The following is a 26,495-nucleotide window of genomic DNA, read 5'->3' on the forward strand; positions in this document are numbered from 1 at the left end:
AATTGAGATGATTCAACCTCTGATCAGAAATACTGATCTGATCTTGGTTTAAGCAAGCAGACGAACATAAAATGACAAGATTAGGAAGACGACAGTGAAAAGGAGAAGACAAGTAGAAGAAGAGAATTGAGGTGGAGAGGTGAACACTGTAGGGGAATCCTCACGCATGAGGCCAAATCCTCTTAAAGAGGCCATCTCCCTTGGGAGATCAGTTTATTGACTCTCAATTCTTAGCTGATTACAATTTGAGTGAGAGTAAGGTATTTATAGATTTTACAAGCTTCCTTGAGAAGCTGACCCCAATGGCTTCCTATGCAAGCTATTGCGTAAGCTTCAGCAATGGCTTTCTTAGGAAGCTACTCACGGTCAGTGGTTACCTGTGAAATCTGCCCACTCAACTTCTTCTAACCTGGCTTCCTTGCCACATGTGCTGCTGACAAGACCACACAAGTTAGCGCCCTTTCCTGAATGACGTGCGCTAGCCTGAGGCGTCTCTCCTTGTTTGCGTGAGGCTGGTGCATTGTCTGAGTGGTGTGCACGCTTGACTCCGTGTGTAGTGAAGGTGCAACAGTTCCCTCTCCCTTGAAGCATTTCTAGTCCTCTAGGAAGAAAACCAGGCAACTTCTTGTACAATGTGTAGTCAAACTCCCATGTTGCCAATTCCTCACCTACACTATCTCATTCTACCAAATATTTTCTAGTAAGTCTATATTGGGTTCTTACGTTTCTTACCTTTAAGATGCAGGTAGGTTGTTGATGGTCATGGATGACTTGTTCCTCAGTTGGTGCTGGTCCATAATATGGTTTTGACCTCGTAACATGGAAAACCGGGTGAGCAAGCACCGATGAAGGCAATTTCAACTTATATGCTGCTGGTACAATTTTCTCAATTATTTTATACGGCCCATAGTAGCATGAGGTTAGTTTTGTGATTGGGGCCTTGATAAGTGAAAACTGACCCTTTGGAATTCTCTTTAGCCAAACCCACTCGACAACTGTAAATTCCCTATCCTTACGCTGCCTATTGTAAATCTGTCTCATCCGATTCTGAGCCTTTTCTAAATTTTTCTTGAGTATGCTCAAAGTATCATTTCGTTGCCTTAGTTGTTGATCAATCTCATATATATATATATATATATATATATAGAGAGAGAGAGAGAGAGAGAGAGAGAGAGAGAGAGAGAGAGAGAGAGAGAGAGAGAGAGAGAGAGAGAGAGAGAGAGACATATATATATATATACTTTTCCTCTTGTAATACCCACTAGGGGTAAAATAGTCTTTTCACCAATTCATGCAAATTCATTTTTTAATATGTTTTTATTCTTTTTTATTTTTCTTTTATTTATTCTTTTTTTTTTTATTATTGTCTTTTAGACAATGAGGGCCCACCATATAGACGTTGGGCCCCTCCAACGGTCATATCCTTGGGTCCTCTCACTTGTATAAATATGAGGTCATCCCCCTTGTATTTGTCATCCTTTTTGTAAAGGTTCTCTCACTCTTCAATAAACTTATTCTTTATTTTTCATGCCTTTGTTAATGTGTACTCCTTTGTGAGTGTTCATCTTGCCTTTGTGCGCATATTGGTCTATTGAGAATCTAGTGCCTTTGTGCACATAGATTTAGTCTTGAAGACATTTTCACATGGTATCAGAGCTTGGTCTTTAGAAGAATAGCTTGTGTATTGTGTCATCACGGCGGTTGCCTCGAAAGTTGTGCCCATACTTCATTCTTGTGTTTTGGCGTGGAAAACTCTTGCAATCCGCATCCAGTGAAGACATGCCACATCAAGTAAGCCTAAAGAAGACTCGTTGTGGTAAGTGCTCTATTTTTTGAAGACTTCTTTTGTCTCTCATAAAAGCACCTCAATGGCGGAAAAAGACTCCCACTTTTCCCTTGGTTTCAAACTCAATGGGTCAAACTATCGTGTTTGGGCTGGCAATATAAAGGTTCACATCAAAGGTAAGGGACTTTGGGGTTACATCCAAGGTACAATTCTCGAACCCGTGCCAAAAATCACTATAGTTGAAAAAGGGAAAATAAAGGTTCTTGATGGAGAGGAGAGTAAAAGCATTTGAAGAATATAACAAAAAGCCTGAAGAATGGGAGATGAAAATTTACAAAATTCTCTCAGATTTTCTCTTCGGTTGAGAATAGAATCAATGCAAATATTTTAAAATTTAAAAAGGCGTCTCAAGTTTGTGAATATCTTGAGAGGATGTATACCTCAAGAGATTTGTCCCACAAATATTATCTCAAAAAAATGGCTTTGACCTTTTAACAAGGCGAATTGACTATTAGAGAATATTTCGCCGAATTGTCCTCTATTTGGGATGAGCTTGCTATGCTTGAACTAAAATGGAGTGGAGAAGCCATTGAGCTTCGATACAAACAATCGGAAGATCGGTTTTTTAATTTTTTGAATGGGCTTAGACCCGAATTCGAGCAAATAAGATCTTATCTTCTATCTTCCTTTACTTCTCCACCTCTTGAAGATGTTCTTACTAAGCTAAGTGGAGAAGAAACTCGAATGGGAATGAGTAAAATCAATCCGAGTGTTCTTACTATGCCTTCAAACAAAGATGAGAATGAAGGAGCTTATGCCGTTTCTAGACCGGAGAATAATTTGAAAACCTATAAACCCCATCACTTCAATAAATTTTAAAATCAAAATCAAAATCAAGGAGCAAGAGAAGATGGTGGTCAAAATGGCGGCCAAAATCGAAGATACCAAGGAAGAGATTATGGCAAAATCATTTGCCATTTTTGCAAAGAACCGAGGCACATCAAACCTGTTTGTCCTAAATGGAAGAAGAAGGTGGCCATGTCTACAACATTTCAACTGCATAAGAAAGATGGTTCATCTACTTTCAACAATGGCGAATTGTCTCCAAGTGAAATTATGGAGGCTCTTCAACCTCTTCTCAAGGGATCCATTATCGTAGCCACTATGTCAACCTTTTCTCTTCCTGGTAAGATCTCTTGGCTTTTAGATTCGGGTGCCTCCTTTCATATGACTCCAAATAATTTTTCTCTTTTCGAATACACAAAAAACATCTCTTTTTGTTTCAACTGCGGATGGTGCTTCTCTTGAAATCAAAGGGATTGAAAATTTTGAAAATCGAGGAATTTTTATTCTCAAAATTATATTTATACCAAAATTAAATTTAAATTTGCTTTCGGTCTCTCAACTCTCGGACCATGGGTATAATATCAAATTCTCATCAAATAATTGTTAGATACAGGATCGCCGGTTCAGGAAGTTGATTGGGAAAGGCTCTAGGAAGAGAGATCTATACTACATGAAATTTCTTTAAATTCTAAATAACTCTTTTTGTAATATTGCCCAACATAAAGATATAAATGTTTGACACAAAAGACTTGGGCATCCTAATGTCATCAAGCTTTCTTATTTACATTTTGTTAAAGATCTTTGTAAAAGTGACTTTACTTCTAATGATTGTATTATTGGAAAAATGAGAAGCTTGCCTTTTAAACAAAGATCGATGTTTACAACCAAACCATTTGAACTTTTTCATTCGGATGTATGGGCCGGCAACCATTATATCTAAAGGGGGGTTTGCATATTATGTTATTTTTCGTTGATGATTATTATAGATATTGTTGGATATACTTCCTTAAGTATAAACATGAGGTTTTTGCATTATTTAAGGTATATCACATGATAATTAAGAATCAATTTAATGGTAACTTAAAGATTCTTAGGACTGACTTCAGAGGTGAATATCTTTCAAATGAGTTAAAAAATTATCTTGGAAATTATGAAATTGTTCATAAAAAATTGTCCTAAAACAGCTCAACAAAATGATTTAGCCGAAAGAAAGCATAGGCATATTATTGAAACCACTAGAACTTTACTAAAAGATTTTGGGCTGAGGCGGCTCTTGCATCCGTTTATCTTATAAATCATCTTCCCTCCAAAAATTTAAATAAAATCTCACCTTTTAAAATTTTATATAAAAAAGAACCCGACTACAATAGTCTTTGGATGCAAATGTTTTGTTCTTATGGATAAAAATGACAAACTCTCACCAACAACCATTGTGCATTTCCTGGATATTTCAAAACTCAAAAAGGGTTTAGGTGCTATGATATTAAAAATGATAAATTATATGTTTCCAGAAATGTAACCTTTTTAGAAAATGTTAGTGGTTTTGAAAAATGTGAACCTCATAAAGAAAATGTGGATTATTCATCTTTATTTGAGTTATTATCTAGAAATGATGACATTTCTAGTGATGATGAATTCACATATAATCATCTTAGTGATAATGAAAAACTAGAAGAAAATCAATCTATTGATTATGAAAGAACATTTAGTGATCCTATCACCTATACACATAGAGATAGAAACACCTTTAGAAGTGCAATTGAAATATATAGTGAACCTAGTGAATCTACCTCCACACATGATAAATCCTTGAAGAGCCGAAATGGCTAGAAGAGTTCCTTCTAGGTTCATACCCTGTGATTCCTTCTTACCCAAATATAGAGCTTGTCTTAGCACCATTCACTCATATTTAGAACCTAAAAACTTTAAAGAAGCCAAGAAAATTGGCGAATAGAGAGAAGCTATAGATATCCAACTTAGAGCTCTTAGGAAAGCTCAAACATGAAAATTTCAAAATCTTCCTAGTAGAAAGAAAACTATAGAATTTAGATGGGTTTTCAAGGTCAAGACCAATTGTGAGTCCGTCTACTTGCCAATGGGTATAGTCAAGAATATGGAATAAACTATGTCACATGGGTGCGGGGATGCGACACTTTAAAAAAACATGGATGCAGGGGTGCAACAAAAAAAAAATCGGGTTTGGATCCGTGTCGAATTTGGATTTGACCCGGATCCAAACCCGATAAAACATGTTTTAAATAAGCATGCAGTGTAAGGTTTCATTCGTGAAACCCTACCCCATGCTGCTCACTCTCTCTCCTCGCTCGCCTTCTCCCCCCCATCGCAGGCTCCATCTCTTCCGTTTGTTTTTCGGCCACCTGACGCCGACAAGCTCCATGTCCTACGAGCCCCCCTCCCCTCCGCCCCCCTTTTAGGTGAGTTCCCTCTCGCCTCTCTCTTTCCTCGTTGTCTTCTTCTCTTCTTCTTTTTCTTCTTCTTCAGGCGAGCCCCCCTGGGCGTCTTTTTTTTTTTACATAAATGACCCTGGGTGCGTTGACCGCACCCAGGGTCTGGTTGACCACACCGGGTGCCGCACCCAAGGTCTGGTTGACCACACCGGGTGCCGCACCCGCGTCGCGTCGCATCGATGCGGGTGTGGCACCAGGTTAGCCGAATCCCTGTGACATAAAGAATAAACTATGATAAAACTTTTGCCCCCATTGCGCGTATGGTTACTGTTGAGATTTTATTTAAATTTTTTGAAAGAAGATGATTTGTAAAACCCACGTTAAAAAAAAAAGGATTTTCGGACCCGGGTCGGGTCCAGACCCGACCCGGGCTCGTTCTCGTTTGGGTTGTAAAACCCGACGCAAGGGTGAGGGTTTTTAAGAAAACCCTCTCCCCTGTGCGCCACACCCCTCCCGTGTCGTCTCCCTCCCCCCGAGCTCTTTAAGAGCATTGCAGGAGGGGAGGGTGGGCTCTCAGCAACACTCCTCTTCCTCGCTCTCCTCACGCCGACGGCCCCTTCTCGCAACCCCTGAAGCTGTCGTGGCCGGCCACCTCACCGGTACGCCTGCACCTCTCTCGTTCCCTGCGCGCGACAACACCGACCGACGGTCCCTTCCTAGGTACGCCCTTCGTTTATTGTCTTATTCCTCTTCTTCTGTTGCCGGAAGGCCGACAGGAGGTCGTTGGCCCCCTGTCGTGCCTCTCTCTTCTTCTCCTCCCTATCTCTGTTGTCTCGCCTGGAGGCCGATGGACCCTGTCGTTCCCTCCCTCTTTCCCCTCTCTCTGATGGCTTGTCTAGAGGCCGACAGGCGGCCCATAGCCCCTATCGTTCCCTCCCTCTTTCCCCTCTCTCTGTTGGCTTGCCGACAGGCGGCCCACGGCCTCTGCCGTGCCCTCCCTCTCCCTCTGTGTCCTTCGAAGGGCCGACAGGTGGCCGACCCCCCCCCCCCCCCCCCCTGTCATCTCTCTCTCTTGAGGTTTGCTGGAGAGCTGGCAGGGGGCCAGTGGCCCCTACGACACCCTCCCTCTCCTGTGGGTTATCAGAGGGTCGATGGGAGGTCGACAGTCCCCCTGTCCTGCCCTCCTCCCTTTGTCTCTGCGTGTGGGAAGGGTCTGGCGGGTGCCCCCTGCCACCCCTCCCCCTCTCTTTTGGGGCCTGCCTGAGGGTCGGCAGGTGGCCGGCGGCCCTGCCACCCTTGCCCCTCCTCTGTTGCCTGCCAGGGGGTCGGTAGGTGGTCAATGGCTCCTGCCGCCCCTGGTCTCTCTCTCTGTTGGTGGCCGGAGGTCCGGCAGGGGGGCTGGTGGCCTCTACTGCTCTCTCCCCTCTCCCTCTCTCTTCGATGTTTTCGATCGGCAGGGGCTCGCCCCTGCCACCCTTTTTGTCTTCGACAGGCAGGGGCAAGGCCCCCCTGCCGCCCTCCTGTTCTAGCAAACAGGACCGACACTCCCTGCCTCACTCCCCTTTTTGTGGAACCAACTGGGTTTCTGCTTGTGCACATAACTACGTCCAAAATCCTAAGGTGTCAAATGTCAGATTGGATCGACCCCAACTCAGCCAATGCTTGCGATGTGCCGATAATTACGTTTTGTTTGTTTGCAGTTCGTACGACGAATCGTGCTCTGGCTCCGCGGCCTGAGCCCCGTATCATCTACACTCGTAGGCGCACACAACTACACAATATCTCGAGGTAGGGGAAAGTCACACGAGGATTTTGGATGAATGAAATAAAGTATAAGGATTCTGAGATAGAATAATTTATTTTGCATACATGCTTACCGGTAGAACAATATAACTTGTGATTACCTGTTTTGCGTTTCCTCGTTCCTACTCCTTTGAAATTACATGCTTAATGTATGCTATATGGGTAGACTCATTTCTACAGTGATTTCTATTACTGCGTTTTTGTATTTGCTCACTGTTGTGATTGCACTATAGATGCTTGGGTTGTTACTACATGTTGGATCTTGTTGCCGCCCTCGGGCAAGCCTCGTGGGGTGTGCATGTACACATACCATATTTTGTGCCTTTCGAAAATGTGCTAAATTTGGGTATATGCATCATCTCGAGAAGAAGATCTTCTTAGTGCAAGGCTCGACTTCTCGAGCACGAAATCCTGTTTTAAAAATGAATATTCCATCTATGTGTTGCTAGATGCAACTAAAAATACCCCGATTATTTTACTCGGAGGAAATGATTGGATCCACAACGATCCCAAGGCTTGTCTGAGATTTCCTGTTTCGTAGTGATTGAGCATGCCAAATATATTACTGATTTTATGAAATACTGTGATGGGTTATACTTCGAGAAACCCACAAGATGCTATCGTAACCGGACCTTTAGACAAGTACGATATATATAGTGCGATAAGTATGAGAGGTCGTTGAGTACGTCGAAGTGTGCAATAAGCACTTTATTGAAATAAATAAAATAATGATGTCGGTATTACAGGCCAAATGTGAGTTTTTTTATCTGTACCTGCAGAGAGAGAGAGAGAGAGAGAGAGAGAGAGAGAGAGAGAGAGAGAGAGAAGAACCCAAAATGGCGATTGCGACTGTCACAATTTCTTTATCCAGAAATCGTGACCTAATGGCTATATTAATATGCTTAAGTTTACATTGTGGGTCGGGTCGGGTCTGGTGTAATATCCGAACCCGGATACAAGTAAAAATACAGAGGACTTATACATGAATGAACTCGGGTCTGGTACAGGATCCAGACTTGAAACACTGTTCACCTTTTTCAGCCCCCCTCAAGTTGATCATGGTTATGGACCATGAACAACTTGCCTTTAAGCATCCAAAAACGATCCTTTGTTAACCCTTTCGTAAATAGGTCTGCAACTTGTCTTTCAGTATTGACGAACTTAGGCTCAATCTCTTTTTCTTCAACTTTCTGTCTCACAAAGTGTTGGTCAATCTCAATGTGCTTAGCACAACTGTGATGTACTGGATTGAATGACATGTTTATAGCACTTTGGTTGTCACATAGCAAGATAGTGTGGGAGATCTTTTCTCCTACTTCAGTTAGTAGATGTCTGATCCATGTGGCTTCGGCAGTAGCAACAACCATAGATCTATACTGAGCCTCAATACTTGATCTAGCGATAGCCTTTTGTTTTCTACTGCTCCAAGAGACTAAATTTCTTCCAATAAAGGCACAATATCCTGATGTAGATCTTCGTTCATCAGGATCTCCTGCCCAGTCGACATCACAATATACAGTGAGTCTGTGCTCATCTTTGCCATATGGCTGTGGTGAGTATATCAATCCATCCCCAATAGTCCCTTTCAGATATCTAAGGATCCTCTTGACGACTTCCATATGTCCAGTACGTGGTGCATGCATAAATTGAGTCACTTGATTGACTGAATAAACAATATCAGGTCTAGTGAATGTGAGGTACTGTAACATTTCTATTATGCTTCGATACCTGGTGGGGTCATCACACAGATCTCCATCATGAGCGCTAAGTTTTTGATGAAGCACACTCGGAGTTCCCAGAGGTTTGCAGTCTTTCATGCCTACCTTGCTGAGAACATCTACGGTGTACTTGTGCTGAGTGAGTGTCAAGCCATGAGCCTGATTATCAACTTCTACACCAATAAAATAGCGTAGAGCTCCAAGATCTTTCATTTTGAACCTCTGACCTAGTAAGTCTTTTACTTCTTGGATGTGGGCCGCAGAGTTTCCTGTGATAACAATATCATCAACATAAATTAATAACAGAGTGGTCACAGTCTGACTTCTGAAAATAAACAATGAGTGGTCCAGCATGGAACGTGAAAATCCATGTTTCTGAATCTCTAGTGAGAAGCTATCAAACCAAGAGCGAGATGCTTGCTTCAGACCATAGATAACTCTTTTTAACTTGCACACATGAGTTTTGCAATTTTGTTCTTGATATCCAGGAGATTGCTCCATGTACACTTCCTCCAAGTCCTCATGCAAGAAAGCATTTTTTACATAAAGCTGACTCAACTTCCATCTATGTTCAACAGCCAGAGAAATAATAATTCGAATTGTTCCCATTCTTACAACCGGACTAAAAGTCTCATCATAGTCTTGCCCTGCTTCTTGAGTGAATCTCTTTGCCACGAGCCTTGCCTTGTATCGTTCAATGGTTTTATTTGGCTTGTACTTTATCTTGTAGACCCATTTACATCTGACAACATTTTTGTCAGGTGGTCTGGGAACAACTTCCTAGGTTCCACATTCATGCAAGGCTTGCATTTCATCATTCATGGCTTCTACCCACTTGGTAGAAGTGGCTGCTTGGTAGTACATAGTGGGCTCATCTTCCTTATTGAGAGCAGTTAAAAAGAGTTGAAGATCCAAGGAGTTGTTATAGCTAACCCACCTGTCAATGGGATGTCGTATGCGGTTTGATTTTCTGACCTCAAGAGTATAAGGAGTCGGATTGCTGACTGAGACATGATCTGAATGGCTTGATGTTGTCGGTCTCTGTCTAGAATAGACAATGCCTTTGTATCTGCCTGGTACTTTCTCTGAATTCTGTAGCCCCGACGTCCCAATGTTCTCAGACATCTCTTCTTCTTGCTGCACACAATCTGATGAACATGCTTCATTGGAGCCAGCAAAAGGTTCTGAACTCAACCAAGGATAGTAAACTTCAATTGGTATGTTCGTTGCATCAACTCTGTCATCAAAATTTTGTTCATCAAAGACAACATTTCTTGAGATTCTGATACGTTTATTGGTGGGATCATAACACCTATATCCTTTGTAATCATTTGCGTATCCCACAAACCTACACTTCTCGGCCTTGTCCTGAAACTTGTTTCTCAAGGACCGATCAATATGCACATAGCAAACACATCAAAAAACACGCAGATCATGATAACTAGGATGAGCTCCAAAGAGACAGTGATAAGGAGACTTATTTTCCAGAACGACAATGGGCAATCTGTTTATCACATGCACGGCATAATGAAAAGCTTCTGTTCATAGGTTGATGGGAAGATTATTGTCATGAAGCATACTCATGGCACTTTCAACGATATGTCTATGTTTTCGTCCAACAATCCCATTTTGTTGAGGAGTGTGAGGGTAGGACACCCTTCTTCCTATTCCGTTATTTCGAAGAAAAGAAATAAAATCACGGGATGAGAATTCTCCACCTCCATCACATTGGAAAAATTGAATGGACTCAGAAAATTGATTTTTGACCAAGGAAATTTTGAAACAAAGAGAAGACTTTTGACTTATTTTTTATGAAATATATCCAAGTGTATCGAGAATAACTATCAACAAAGATCAGATAATATCTGCTTCCGGACCCAGAAACAATTGGGGCGGGTCCCCACGCATCAGAACAAATAATCTCAAAAGGTTTTGAATCTCTCTTATTAATGAAATGGAAAGGCAATACATGACTCTTGCATGAAAGACAACTAAAACATTTATGACTACTCTCATCCTCATTAAGACTTTCTTTTGGAATGAGATTATTAGAAACAAGTTTCTCAATAAAATGACTCCCACAATGTCCTAACCGACTATGCCATAAGAATGGCTTATTACATTCAGAGATGCTAAAAACATTGGCAGAAGAGGATGAATACGACTCTAATGAAGGCTTCGAAATCAGGTGAGCAAGGCGAACATCATGACATGGAGCTTCTTCAAAGACATACATGTTGCTTCGTCTCTTTCCTTCAACGAATGTTTCCCTCGTGCGTAGGTCCTTAACCTGCACAGAGAAGGGAGTGAATTCAACTGAAGCATTATTATCATCAATAAGTTTGGAGACGGAGACAATATTTTTCTTGATGTCAGGAGCATGAAGAACGTCAGAAATAGTAAGAGTAGAATGTGACATGAGAATGATAGTCTTTCCAACATGAGAAACATGATGGTGGGATCCGTCTCCAGTGACAATCTTACTTTTTCCGAAATAAGGAATAGGGTTAGAAATTTTACCTGCATCGCCGGTTACATGAGTTGTTGCCCCTGAATTGACAAACCATGTGCCTTCATCACTCTGCTTCAATTTTAACTCTGACAAGGCAGATATCAGCAAATCTTTAATCTCTCCACTGTCTCTGGTATTTGTGAACTTTATTTTGGTTTCTGTCTGTAGACCCTTTCCTTTATTCTCTGGATTATGCCAATAATTCGCCTTGATATGCCCCTTCTTGTTACAAAGGAAGCAAGTAGGAATAGATCTTGGTCCCTGCGCATGAGCTAACATGTTTGAAGTGGGAAGTAGACCATGCCCTCCGTATCCACTTCGCCTTTGTCCTCTTCGTCCCCGTCCTCTATCATAAGTCACTCCTGTGGTCAAAACTTCTTGAGCATTTGGATGATTATGAGTTTCTTCAGATAATCCCTTCAGAGTCATTTCATACTGGATCAATTTGACCCGTAGCTCATCGAAGGTAGGAAGAACAGGAAGGCACAATAGTGAAATGACTATCATATTGTAGTCAGATCCCAATCCACTTAGAGTTTGTTGCACCATGCCATTATCACTAATGACACACCCTATAACTGCAAGCTGGTCTATGATGATCTTTAACTTGTTCAAATATTCCATGATGGTCATATAATCTTTTCTTAGCAATTGAAATTCCCTTTTTAGAAAAACCACTCTTGCTTGTGAAACCTGCGAATATGTCTGAACCAGTCGTTCCCAGAGTTGTAGCGCTGTACAGTTGTCAGGAATGGCAACGAGAATCTCTTTAGATAGAGTTGATGTGATGTATGCAACAACTGATTGATCTTTCCTTTCCCAATTGAGAAATTCAACATTTTTGACATACACGATTGAACTCGCCCCTTGATCATCTTTTTCTTCTCTTGGGACAAATTTTGGTGGGACTGAAGTGGTTCCATCCAGGTGACCTAAGAGACCTTGACTCCTTATGAAAGGAATGATTTGTCTCTTCCAAATCAAGAAATTTGAGGTGTTTAACTTTTCAGAAACAAGCTGGTTGAGAAAACTTGAAGAAAGGCTTGATTGAGAGTGATAATAATCCATTGAGAGTGAGAATCAACAGGAGTATCCACGAAAATTTTCAACCCTCTTTTCCTTTTTTTTTTTTGGAACAGAGGGTCGTAAATTGACAGAATCGGAGGATGCAGGAACTGATGTTCAACTTGTGAAAACTGATATTCAACGACATGTGAAAAACACCACTGATATTCAACGACGTGTGAAAAACACCTTCACACGTTAAAAATACCTCTCCCTTTTGACAAGTGTAGAAACGAGCAATCAAAGGATAGATTGCACAACGAAGCAATGAAAAATCATGGGAAAAACTGTAGCATTCGAATATGCAGAGATAGATTTGGAAAGGTAGGGCAAAAGATGATCAAATAATGAATAAAAGTGATTCTCGTGAATAGGTTCACGTGGAATCCTGTAGCCCCCCTTTTTGCATGATCTGGGTTCACGTGAATGGATTTCACGTGAATCACAGATTGACAGTAGTCCCACGCGAGATGTGAGAACACAAGGGACTTCAGAAAAAAGAAAAGAAATAGATAAGGAAGGGGAGTAAGAGAGTAATGAAAAACCTTGGATTTTCAGATCGTCGACTCTACCGGAATTCCTTTTCAGCCTTTAGGGGATCTAGGCTCTGATACCATGAAAGTTTTTCATCTGTACCTGTATTGAGAGAGAGAGAGAGAGGAACCCAAAATGGCGATTGCGGCTGTCACGATTTCTTCATCCAGAAATCGTGACCTAATGGCTATATTAATATGCTTAAGTTTACATTATGGGTCGGGTCGGGTCTGGTGTAATATTCGAACCCGGATACAAGTAAAAATATAGAGGACTTATACATGAATGAACTCGGGTCTGGTACAGGATCCAGGTTCACCTTTTTCAAAATGCTCAAAGAGCAATGCATATCATGTATGAACTAAAGGAATTGCAAGATATTAATTGATTGCCTTCTCATCGTAGTCGTACATCTAGGTAAGTACGACCATACTTTTGGACAAGTACATCACGTTGGTGTTACGATGTTTGGATGATGAGGTTGTGGCAACCTCAAAGCGTGCATATGGCATAATGCTGAAATCATATAAATGGTGACAACTCTGAAAAAGTGTATTCTGGTAGGACCCAACCTGGGTCCATTGTATGTACAGTCTGGATACTAGGACCCGGGCCATGTACAGGTTTAAGGAGGTTCATGTACAGATAAACTTATCTCTTTCGGGCCTGGACATTGCACCAGACCCGAATCCATTGTTCTTTTAAATGTATTAATACAAAGTTTAGGTCACGATTTCAGTTGTTGAAATCGTGACAGCCGTAACCCACTTTTCTTCTTCTTCTGTTCTTTCTCTCTCTTTTCTCAATACAGGTACCAGAGGGGATTCTAACATGGTATCAGAGCTAAGATCCATCCAAGGGCTGAAGAGACTTCCGAAAGGTGCAACGGCCAGAGGTTTGAGGTCTTCATCTTCTTCATTTTTTTTCTTCTTCCGTCTATCTCTCATTCCTCCATTTCTTTTCTAATTTTTTGGTGTATTCCCGTCCCATGTGGGCCTGCATTCACGTGAGTCTGGGTTTTACGTGAATCCTGTTCACGTAAGCATTGTGCAAAAAGGGGTAACTTTGTTTCACGTGAATCGCTGAAATCGATTCACGTGAAACACAGTAATGACCCATGTGAACTGCGATTTTTTTTCCAGACATTGTTTGATCTGGTGCACCAAATCTGTCCCTTTTGCCCAATTTTCTCTTCGCATCTACTCTGCGTATCCAGATCTGACGCAACTCTACCATCAGATCTGGATATCAAGTTCTCCTCGATGTTTATCTCTACTGTGTTGGTTTTCCTTTATATACTGTCCAGATCTGAATCACTTCACCTTCTGCATTCACGTGAATCCCTAGTTTCACATGAATCCCCAAAACCGACCCACCTTCTTCGTCTAAAATACTCCACCTCTGCATATTCTTATTTTCTCACTTGAACCGAAATATTCACATATGTGTGTGAGATTGCATCAAATCTGAAATGCTAAGTCTGTGTTTGACTTTTTTTTTTCTCTTATTCTCACTTTTCTTCCAAGTTGCTGTCACAGTTGGAACTTCTTTTTTGCCTATCAATACTTAGTTCAACGTGTAAAAAGGATTTTCAGCACGTTAATCCCAAACCTTGCAAGAGTGTAAGGGAAAGCTCAGTTCTGATTCCCTTCTAAATGTGACAGTCTGTGACCTCCAGCTTTAAGGCTTCAAAAAGAAAAAGGGGTGGGGAAGACTGAAAACTCTGTGAAAACTCTGTGAACACTCTTGTTAAAATTTCTCTCTCCATGGATTCTTATTCTTTTTAATTGAGTCTTTCTTCAAGCTTTCTCAATCAACTCGTTTCTGAAAAGTTGAATACCTCAAACTTCTTGATTTGGAAAAGACAAATCATCCCTTTTATAAGGAGCCAAGGTCTCTTAGGTCACTTGGATGGAACCACTCTAGTCCCGCCAGAATTTGTTACGAGAGAAGACAAAGATGATAAAGGGGCGAGTTCAATTGTGTATGTCAAGAATGCAGAATACCTCAACTGGGAAAGAAAAGATCAATCATTAGTTGCATACATCACTTCTACCTTGTCTCCAGAGGTCCTTGTTGCTATCCAACTCCAGGAGAGATTGGTTCAGACATACTCACAGGTTTCACAGGCGAGGATGGTTTTTCTCAAGAGGGAATTTCAGTTGTTGAGAAAAGATTCCATAACCATCATGGAATATCTGAACAAGATGAAGACCATCACAAACCAGCTTGTAGTTATAGGATGTGAGGTAAATGACAGTGATATGGTACAACAAACTCTGAGTGGATTGGGATCTGACTACAATATGATCGTCACTTCACTATTGTGTCTGCTTGCCCTTCCTACCTTTGATGAGTTACGAGCTAAATTAATTCAGTATGAAATGACTCTGAAAGGTTTTTCTGAAGAAACTCATGTTCATACAAATTCCCAAGAAGTTTTTGCCACAGGAGTGACCTATGGTTGAGGACGAGGACGAGGGAGGCAATGGCGAAGTGGACACGGAGGACGTGGTTTGCTTCCCACTCCAAATATGTTGACTCATGCCCAGGGACAAAGACCCATCCCCACTTGTTTCCTTTGTAACAAAAGGGGGCATATCTAGGCGAATTGTTGGCACAATCCAGAAAATAAAGGAAAGGCTCCACAGACAGAAATCAAAAGAAAGTCCATCAATATCAGAGATAGTGGAGAGATTAAAGATCTGCTAATATCCGCCTTATCAGAATTGAAGTTGAAGCAGAATGATCAAGGCATCTGGTTTGTTGACTCAAGGGCAGCAACTCACGTGACAAATGATGCAGGTAAACTTTCTAATCCTATTCATTATTTTGGCAAAAGCAAGATTGTCACTGGCGATGGATCCCACCATCCTGTTTCTCATTTTTAGGATCTAGAATCCAATTCCATCTTGGATCTCAGACTTCAGATCCGAATTCCGTCATTGGATCTCAGATTTCAAATCCAATTCCCATTTAGGATTCTAAATCCAGAATTCAATTTCATCTTGGATCTCAATTCTATTTAGGATCCAGACTTTGGATTCAAATTCCATCTTGAATTCTAGATTTCAAATCAAATTCTATTCCCAATTCCAACTTTCAAATCCAATTCCATTTTCATTCCAGATTTCAAAATCCAAGTTTATCTTGATTCTCAAAATTCCAAAAACCAATTCCGTTTTTCAATTCTATTTGGATTTCTCAAATCTCATTCTGATTTCAAACTTCAAAACTAGAATTCAATTCCATTTCAAACATTCATCCAAGTTCAAAATTCTAATTCAAAGTCCAATTATGACTTTGAAACTTCCTTTCTTTTCTTTTTATCTCAACTTTAAAATCATTCCTTTCAAAGTCCAGACTTATTTTTCCAAAACTCTGATTATTTTCAAATACTTAAAACTTCAAAATATCTCTCTTGATCTATCTCAAGTTCTAAGTTAAGATTCAACCATTCAAAAGTCATTTCTTCACTCTATTATCAAATTCATCTCAGAAACACTTGAAGATTTTCAAATCATTTTTTTAAAAAAAGAGCATACATCCTTGCATTGCACAAGCATGATTCTTTGTGCATTTGGACTTAGAATAAATTCTTAGATAATCTTTTAGCAAAGCAAAAAGGCATAAATTCGATCTTTGGTTCGATTACCCCTGGTAAAGGCGTCAGGAACGGTCGAACCTCGTACCGACGAGCGAATCCTGTCTCCCGATTTTTCCGCAAATATTTCAAAATGGAGGCGAGTAATTTTCTAAATATTTTCACAATTAAGGTCAAGTGAGACCCCGCAAAAGAGTTCCTCTCTCTTCTCGCCTTTCTTTTCTCTTTCTCTCTCCAAAAGAAAGTCTCAATGGGGATGATAAAAGTCAGAAGTGTTCCAGTTGTCTTTTATACAAAAGTCATGTATTGCCTTTTTATTCCATTAATAAGAGAGCTTTGAAACCTTTTGAAATAATTTGTTTTGATATATGGGGCCCGCCTCGGTTATCTCTGAATCTGGGAGCAGATACTACCTAATCTTTGTTGATAGCTATTCTCGATGCACCTGGATATATTTCATAAAAAATAAGTCGGAAGTTTTCTCTTTGTTTCAAAACTTTCTTTCCTTAGTAAGAAATCAATTCTCTAAGTCCATTCAATTTTTTCAATGTGACAGAGGTGGGGAGTTCTCATCTAGTGACTTCATTTCTTTTCTTCAAAATAACGGAATACGAAGAAGGGTGTCCTGTCCACATACCCCTCAACAAAATGGGATTGCTGAGCGAAAACATAGGCATATCGTTGAAAGTGCTATGAGTATGCTTCATGACAGTAACCTTCTCATCAATCTATGGACAAAAGCCTTCCATTTTGCCGTACATGTGATAAATAGACTGCCTATGGTTGTTCTGGAAAATAAATCTCCTTATTATTGTCTTTTTGGAGCTCACCCCAGTTATCATGATTTGCGTGTCTTCGGAAGTGTTTGTTATGTGCACATTGACCAGTCCCTGAGAAACAAGTTTCAGGACAAGGCTCAAAAGTGTAGATTTGTGGGATACGCAGACGACTACAAAGGATATAGGTGTTATGATCCAACCAACAGGCGCATCAGAATCTCAAGGAATGTTGTCTTCGATGAGCAAAATTTTGATCACAAAGTCGGCACAACGGATATGTTCTCTAACACAACTGAAGTTTACTATCCTTGGTTGAATTCAGAACTTTTTGCTAGTTCCAATGAAGTCTGTCCTCCAGATTGTATGCAACAAGAAGAAGAAATGTTTGAGAACACTGGGACATCGGGATCACAGAATGAGGAAGAAGTACCATCGTCAGTACCGAGCAGATACAAGGGCATTTTCTATTTTAGACAGAGAACGACAACATCAAACCCTCTAAATCATGCCTTAGCAGCCGATCCTACTCCCTCCCATGCTCTTGAGGTCAGAAAATCAAATCGCATACGACATCCTATTGATGGGTGGGTCAGCTACAATAACTTCTTGGATTTTCAGCTCTTTTTAACTGCCCTTAATAAGGAAGATGAACCCATTATGTACTATCAGGTAGCCATTTCTACCAAATGGGTAGAAGCCATGAATGATGAAATGCAGGCCTTACACAAATGTGGAACCTAGGAAGTTGTTCCCAGACCACCTGACAAACATGTTGTCAGATGCAAATGGGTCTACAAAATAAAGTATAAACCAGATGGAACAATTGAACGATACAAGGCAAGACTGGTGGCAAAAGGGTTCACCCAAGAAGCAGGACAAGACTATGATGAGACCTTTAGTCCGGTGGTGAGAATGGGAACAATTTGAATTATTCTTTCCTTGGCTGTTGAACATGAATGAAAGCCGAGTCAGCTCGATGTGAAAAATGCATTCCTGTATGGAGATTTGAAGGACGAAGTCTATATGGAACAACCTCCTGGATATCAAGAACAAAATTGTAAAACCCATGTGTGCAGGCTAAAGAGAGCTATCTATGGTCTAAAACAAGCATCTCGTTCTTGGTTTGACAACTTCTCGCTTGAGATTCAAAAACATGGATTTTCGCATTCTCTTCTGGATCACTCATTATTTGTTTTTAGAAGTCAGAATGTAACCACTCTGCTATTAATCTATGTTGACGATATTGTCATCACAGGAAACTCTGAAGCTCACATCAAAGAAGTAAAAGACTTATTAGGTCAGAGGTTCAAAATGGAAGACCTTGGTGTCCTGCGCTATTTTCTTGGTGTAGAAGTTGACAACCAGACTCATGGCTTGATGCTCACTCAACACAAGTATACAGTAGATGTTCTCTCAGCAAGGCAAGTATGAAAGACTGCAAGCCTCTAGGAATTCCAAGTGTGCTTCACCAAAAACTTAGCACTCATGATGGAGATCTGTGTGAGGATCCCACCAGGTATCGCAGTCTAATAAGGATGTTACAGTATCTGACATTCACTCGTCCTGATATTGTTTATTCGGTCAATTAAGTGTCTCAGTTTATGCATGCACCATGTACTGGACATATAGAAGCAGTTAAGAGGATTCTTAGATATCTGAAAGGGACCATTGGGGATGGATTGATATATTCACCACAATCGTATGACAAGGGAGAACACGAACTTACTATATATTGTGATGCAGACTGGGTAGGGGATCCTGATGAACGAAGATCTACATCAGGATATTGTGTCTTTATTGGAAGAAATTTAGTCTCTTTGAGTAGTAGAAAACAAAAGGTTGTCGCTAGGTCAAGCACTGAGGCTGAGTATAGAACCATGGCTGCCGCTACTGCCGAAGCCACGTGGATCAGGCATCTACTAACCAAACTGGGAGAAAAGATCTCACACTCTATCTTGCTATGTGACAATCAAAGTGCTCTCAACATGTCATTCAATCCATTACATCACAACCGTGCTAAGCATATTGAGATCGACCAACACGTTGTAAGACAAAAAGTTGAAGAAAAAGAGATCGAGCCTGAGTTTGTTAATACTGAAAGACAAGTTGCAGATATATTTACAAAAGGCTTGACCAAGGATCGTTTTTGGATGCTTAAAGGCAAGTTGTTCATGGTCCAAAACTATGATCAACTTGAGGGGGGGTGAAAAAGTGTATTCTGGTAGGACCCGACCCGAGTCTATTGTATGTACAGTCTAGATATTAGGACCCGGGCCATGTACAGGTTTAAGGAGGTTCATGTACAGATAAACTTATCTCTTTCGGGTCTGGACATTGCACCAGACCTGGATCCATTGTTCTTTTAAATGTATTAATACAAAGTTTAGGTCACGATTTCAGTTGTTGAAATCGTGACAGCCGCAACCCACTTTTCTTCTTCTTCTGTTCTGTCTCTCTTTTCTCAATACAGGTACCAGAGGGGATTCTAACAAACTCGTCTTCATAAGCAAGATGCTCGGGTGGGTCTAACAGACCAAAGCATGTAGAATGGGGCGACGGTTAAGAAACACCCGTCGTACTCATTCGACCTTCACGGTTCATCAAGGGAGAAGATGGATGGTACAAAAACTCTGATGGACAGGTTATTAACAACCACCCCACGGGCAAAAGACTCGGTTTCCCCAGTCATTGGAGTTAGGGGAATTGGGATTTACCATAAATTATCCTAGGTGGTAACTCACAGGTACTTCTGCAGAAGTTGGATGCATCCATGGGCCACAAATGCTTTTGGGGATTTACTCTCTTGGTCACTAACCGTCCCCTTAGGAGCGGACTCAGTCAGCCATCCGGGTTAATGAAAAATACTTGACACAATAAACCCCCGGATCGGTCTTGGCTGTTTCTACGTTTCGCTTCTGTGCGTACCCACCGGCCAGTTAATATCAGAACTTAAAGAATATCTCTTTCATGATAGTTGTAGATAATTGAGATTTGTACTACTTGAAATGTTGTTGGTGTATCTGTTTCAAGACAATAGATCTTTGCATATGTTGCATATATTGTACCTGTTGCTTTTAATGTAATAAATTGCTTATCTCATGAATGTCCTGCTTTATTTTATTTTACATTGTCTATTCGTGCACTTACTAGTTTGTTATGAAACTAACCCATTTCATGGACAGGTGATGAGTAGGACTTCACAGGCGGCCGATGGCGCGATGCATCATGGCTCAAGATTTTCCTTCTTTCTGCTGGCGTCTGGGCTCTGAGTTTTGAGTTTTTCTTTAGATTATTGGATAGTGGGAAAATACTTATTTTGTAATAAACTGCAGATTTTATTAATCATCTATTGTTTTGTTTCCTCACTTCTCTTGAGTAGTTGTTTAATAAGTAATGATGATTTTACTGCTAACGTACCCAGAATTTGGTAACTTGTGCTCCTTTCTAAATTGCTTCCGTTGTCGATTTTAAAAGTAAAAAATCTTATCTTGAAAGGTTTTTCATCAATGTTTTTGAAATCACAAGTTGAAATTTTGGAGCGTTACATGATTTATAAGATAAACGGATGCAAAAGCCGCCTCGACCCAAAATCTTTTAGGAATGTTTTGAGAAATAAGCAAAGTTCTAGTGGTTACAATAATATGCTTATGTTTTCTGTCTGCTAGACTATTTTGTTGAGGTGTTTTGGGACAAGATTTTTTATGGACAATTCCATTGTTTTCAAGATAATTTTTAAATTCATTTGAAAGATATTTACCTCTGGAACCAGTTCTAAGAATTTTTAAGCTACGATTAAATTGATTTTTAATCAACATATGATATGTCTTAAATGATGTAAAAACCTCATGTTTATGCTTGAGAAAATATATCCAATAATATCTAGAATAATCATCAACAACAATAATATAATATGCAAATCCTCCCTTAGATATGACGGGTGCCGGTCCCCATACATCCGAATACACAAGTTCAAATGGTTTGGTTGTGAACATAGATTTGTTCAAAAGGCAAACTTCTCATTTTTTCAAGAATACAATCATTACAAGTGAAGTCACTTTTATAAAGATCTTTAAAAAAATGTAAATAGGAAAGCTTGATGATATTACAATGCCCGAGTCTTTTATGCCAAGCATTTATATCTTTATATTGGAAAATATTACAAAAAGAATCTTTTGGAATTTGTAGAAACTCCATGTAGTAGAGATCTCCTTTTCTAGAGTCTTCCCCAATCAACTTTTCAGACCGGCGATCCTGTACCCAACATTTATTTGATGAGAACTTAACATCACATCTATGGTTCAACAGTTGAGAGAATGAAAGCAAATTTAAATTTAATTTTGGTATAAATCTAACTTTAGGAATAAAAAAAATCTTGATTTTCAAAATTTCCAACACATTTGATACAAGAGAAGTGCCATTTGCAGTTGAAACAAAAGCAGGTAAATTTTTTTGTGTATTTGGAAAATGCTAAAATATTGGGAGTCATATGAAAAGAGGCAGCCGAATCTAAAAGCCAAGAAATCTTACCGGGATGAGAAGAAGATGAAATTGCGGCACCGGAAATGGATCCTTTGAAGAGGGGTTGAAGAGCCTCCATGACTTGACTTAATGATAACTCGGGCTGTGTCGACCCGGGTACGTGGTCCATTTAGCCGTGTCTAATGTGACATAATTGTTTACTCTTTATTGTTACTTGTTTTCCCTTAATGGGTTTTCTATTGTATTTCCGTGAGTTTCATTACAATATGCGGTATATATGTATTGTATATTTATGTATATATCAGCATAAATCTATATGGTTATTTAATTCAACTTTGGAAATTTTAGTTTTTCTAAAGTGAGGATGTTCTAACTTGTTTCTATTTCTTTGTGTTTGGAGAAATTCTTTCTTTCATGTTATATTTTGTTACTTTTGTAAAATACAGCTGTTTTTGTTGAAGGATGATATGTATTTGGGCATTTATCATCCAGCTGTTGTTAAATGCTGGAATTTGAAATGCTTCTCTTTCTGCAGGTTCTTAGCTTTAAAAAATTTAGCTACTGTTTTCCTTCAGCAAGGTTCTGCCCATTATGAGAGTGCTATACAATGCTATTTAGAAGCTGTGGAAATTGATGGGAAGGACTCAGTTGTCTGGAATAAGTTGGGAACTCTGTCGTGCAGCATGGATTTGCTGAGTATCTCAAGATGGGCATTTGAGCAAGGCCTTCTTTGCAGCCCTAACAACTGTATGTAGCCTATGGATGTGTTTTTTATTATTCTGTGCAGTTTACGAATTATAGTTGGTAATTTTACTGAACAATGGTAATACCTTTGTTTTGTGATATTCTTTAAGAGTTCCACTTTGTTGAAACTTTCCGAGGGTTAGATGTGATGATGTTTGCCTAACTACATTACATTATTATGTCCTCAAGGTTACTTTCTCTATACTTTTTGCTTATGCAGGGAACTGTATGGAAAAACTCTTGGAAGTACTTATTGCCATCAGAGACGAGGTTTCTTGTCTTTCTGTTGCTGAGTTGATATTACGCCATTGGCCATCGCATTCTCGTGCTTTGCAGGTGAAAAATGTCTTGGAGGAAGCAGAATCTGTCCCATTTACTCCACGTGGTATAGACAAACTGGAGCCTAAGCATGTCAGACTGAAATTTCTGAAAAGGAGAAGGGTGTCTGTTGATGATGATGATTGCACACGCAAAAGGCATAACAGTAACTTGGAAGTGCATTTGTCTGAAGCATCTTGGATCAGCCTTATGGAGGCAATCATTAGAATTTTAGCTCCAGGTGTTGGAGGGAGTTCTGATACAGGTGGTACATGTAATAAAGATGATCAAGTTAATGAGAAGTTCAGTTGTGATGCTAGGTTTTTCAGAAGTACAGATGCCAGACCTATAATGTTAGAAGAGTGTTCTGCTACAGAACTGGAGAAGTATTCAGGTGCAAAACTAAGGTTCCTTCTACCTTCTAGTTCAGAACCAGTTCTTGATGCTGAAGCCGGTTCTGGGAAAGCATTGGGAAGAGTCTCAGCTTTTGATAATCTGTCTCTCAGTGATTATGGATCTGACAAGGTAAGTGGTCTAAAGGACAAGGAAGCTGCCATTGATGAAGAGCACCCACATGAAAGACGAAGTACTCGCCTAGAAAGACTCAGAAATCGCAAACCAGAGAAAGAGGAGTCAGAATACACGAGTACCAAGGATCAAGCAGAAGGTCTAGTTCAATTGCTAGAACCATTTATTGTTGATGGAAGGGGTGCGGAAACTATCTCTACTGGAAGATATTCTGTTACAGATTCTGATTTTCCTACATTAGGTATGGAAGACAGTGATGTCAATAGGTTTGTAACGGAGGTATCAACTAATTACGGTGCTTGTCATGTGGGGCACCTTCTCCTGGAAAGGCTTGCAAGCAAAGGCCTGCCTTATCATGAAAACGTCATAAGATTACTGGAGCTGGAAAAGTTAACTAGAAGCTGGACTCAGGATAGAACTCCTTATTCCAGTCTTTTCTTGGCTGAGCTGTATTATGATATTGGATCACATTCTGCAGTTGAATCCCAACGTTTAGAATTCTTCTCTGAGGCTTCATATCATCTTTGTAAAGTAATTGAAGTTGTTACTTTGGATATCACCGATCCCTTGAATTCATGTTCATTTGACCATGATTGGGGGTTTAGGTATGATTTAGATATCAATGGTTCCAAGCAATGTACCACAATCTTAAACTGCACAGAGCAGGATCAAAGAACACTTCTAAATAATAGTTCGGAAGACCAGAAGTTCTTACAAGCGGATGACTCCCTGTGTGAGCAACTTGACACAAACCATTCTATCTTACCTTTTAGATGTTCCTTTTGGGTTCGTTTCCACTGGTTAAGTGGTAGGCTGTCAGCCTGCTCTGATAACATGGATAAAGCATATGAAGAGTTTAACATTGCATTATCCTTCTTTATCAATGTAACAGATGTGGTTAATCCCTCTAGCATTGTCCCACTGCCTCACTGCAGGGTTGTTAGATATCTCTCTCTCAAAAGAATTCTGTATGAAATAAATTTGATAAAAATGGAGGATTTATTGAGTAAAAGTGGTGAAATGATTGCTAATGGTATGTACAGAGACTGCGTGGGGGCACTTTCTCCTCTTGTGCTCTGCAGTAAAGATATTTACCTTGACATCTTGTTTGATGCTTACAATGAACAAAAGGGGCTGTCATCAGTTGAATTATCTGCCTTAGATTTTCTGATCTCATCATATGAAAAGGAAAATGTGCTAAAGACAGATGACTACTTGAACTGTCATTCGCGTAAACTGCAAATACTTACTACTGCTGCTAAGATGACAGAATTGCTTTTGCCAAATGCCGGCCATCGCAAGAAGCCAATTACAAATTTGTGTTCCCTCACTTTGGAATCAGAAGCTTCAGAAAAGAAAAGTAAATATTGGAAAGGCATGGTTGCTAAGGAAGTAAAGGAAATATCCCGATGTGCATCATGCTTTGGAGATTCAATTGATGAAAATGGAAAATTTGTAAGTTTTTCCTGCATCCTTTCAGGAAATTTGTTTCTTTTGTTGTCATGCATCATTATGCTATTATGTCATTACTGATGTATTATTGGTATATCAAATTTTACGAAGATCTTAAAAATTTAAATATATAATTCTTCTTCATCCTGGATTTGGCAAGTTACAATGCAGGAAAATATGTTGGCTTACATTTAGAGGCTTTATTTATTTTTATGCCTTGTTTGGAAACTGTCAGTTGGTGGTAGCTAAGGATGCAGTTAGGGAATGTAACGCCTCAAAATTTCAAACTTGTGAACCTTTTAGAAAACATGCAAGAGACTAGAAAAATCTCTTTCCTTTCAGAGTTTGTTTATGAAATCAGCGGAAGACTATTCTTTTGTTAAATTCAGAAAGGCGAGCTGACAACTTTGGGCACGTTATCTAAAAGAATCAAAACTCACTACACATGATACTTGCAAAACACTTGGAAAAACCACTTTCATTTAAAGAAGTTTTCAAATAGTACAAAATTTGGATATCCAAAGGAAAATTCGTGACAAAACCCCAAAACATTCAGAACGCGAGCTAAGAGTAGGAAAAGGAAATCTTGAAGTCATCTTGCCATCGCCCATGGTGTATCTAATCATCACCTGTACCCATAGATGGGTTAGTTTCGCGAAAAACTAGTAGGTGTACAAGAGAGATTACAGGAAACTGAATTAAGAGCATTTAATTCAGCATGCTAAGCAGTTTAAAGCAGATATGCAGTTAACAGACAAGCAGTTTAAAACAATTAAGCAGTTCAAAGCAGGTAAGCAGTGCAACTGTTAAAACACAACATGACGATTCATTTGATCATAAGCTATGAACTACCACGCAACAAGCAAGTCTCATGACCCATCAACCAATGTGAACCGACTTTATGTTTCGATATTACTGGCCTGCGGGTACGCGTAGATAAATCGTAGAAACAACTGAGACTAGTTCGGGCGTCTGTTATTCTATGTATTTTCAATAACCCGAATAGCTAGTTGAGTCTGCTTCTAAGGGGACGACTTTAGCCGAGAGAGGATTCCCCAAAGGTAGGTACTTGGCAACAGATTCATCCAACTTCTGTAGAAGTCCATGGGATCTACCACCTAGGATAATGTCTGATAGTCCATTTCCCTAACTCCAATGACTGGGGAGGCTGAATCTTTGCCCGTGTGGTGGTTATTAACATGTCCATTGGAGTGTATACCGCTTTGTCCTCTCCCTTGACAGACTACAAGAAGCGAATAAGTGCGTCAGGGGTAAATTAACTGACGACTCATTCTATATGCTCTGGTCTTTTGACCAAATGAGCATCTTACCTGTGGAGGCGATCCCATTTTTATGTGTTTACAGCATTGTGCATTTAGCACTGTTCGAGGTCGCACGACCGTCTCATCCGATCATCGCAATACTAGCGTGTAGTGCACGACTACAAGTACTCTAGGATAAAAGGGGTATAGTTCCTCAATAGGAGCCTCAACAAAAGTGTTTCACAAAGATATAATGTTTCTCAAACTTTACTTTTGACATTCTTTATCTTTTAAAAAACCAACAACTTGTACCAACATTTGGCATGCGATTTTCTAAAATCTCATCCGCTATCGTGGTATCTACATGCCTCGCATGACTCGATACCGATTTCGATAGACGGGATACAGGTTTCTCAACAGACCCCCCCGCTAAGAAGTTCGCTCAAGCCCCAATTCGGGGTTACCCGAGATATGTCAGATAGACGAACAAAACCAGTCAATCACATCCTTCCAAATACTTCGATTTGGGCAGTCTTTGATGCTTTTACGCAGCTTCCTAAATTCTCAAGTCTAGTTTGCAGGACTGCTCACTTGAAAAGCCAGGATCCCTACTAAGGATCCCTCTTTAGACGATGATGTATCGTTAAGCTCTCGACT

At 40.0% G+C, this 26,495-nt stretch overlaps 1 protein-coding gene across 1 annotated transcript in view; it reads left to right on the forward strand.

Moving 5' to 3' along the window:
- LOC149820376 (Tetratricopeptide repeat (TPR)-like superfamily protein) overlaps window positions 1-26,495 on the forward strand; it is a 79,451-nt gene that overhangs the window by 40,480 nt on the left and 12,476 nt on the right. Inside the window, exons 5-6 of the mRNA XM_089982861.1 lie at window positions 22,070-22,281; window positions 22,499-24,579. Of these exons, the coding sequence (XP_089838987.1) occupies window positions 22,070-22,281; window positions 22,499-24,579 (2,293 nt within the window). The remainder of the gene's footprint in view (window positions 1-22,069; window positions 22,282-22,498; window positions 24,580-26,495) is intronic.

This window comes from Nuphar pumila, chromosome 12 (assembly GCF_984573655.1).
Source record: "Nuphar pumila chromosome 12, dmNupPumi1.hap1.1, whole genome shotgun sequence".
Classification (NCBI taxonomy): domain Eukaryota; kingdom Viridiplantae; phylum Streptophyta; class Magnoliopsida; order Nymphaeales; family Nymphaeaceae; genus Nuphar; species Nuphar pumila.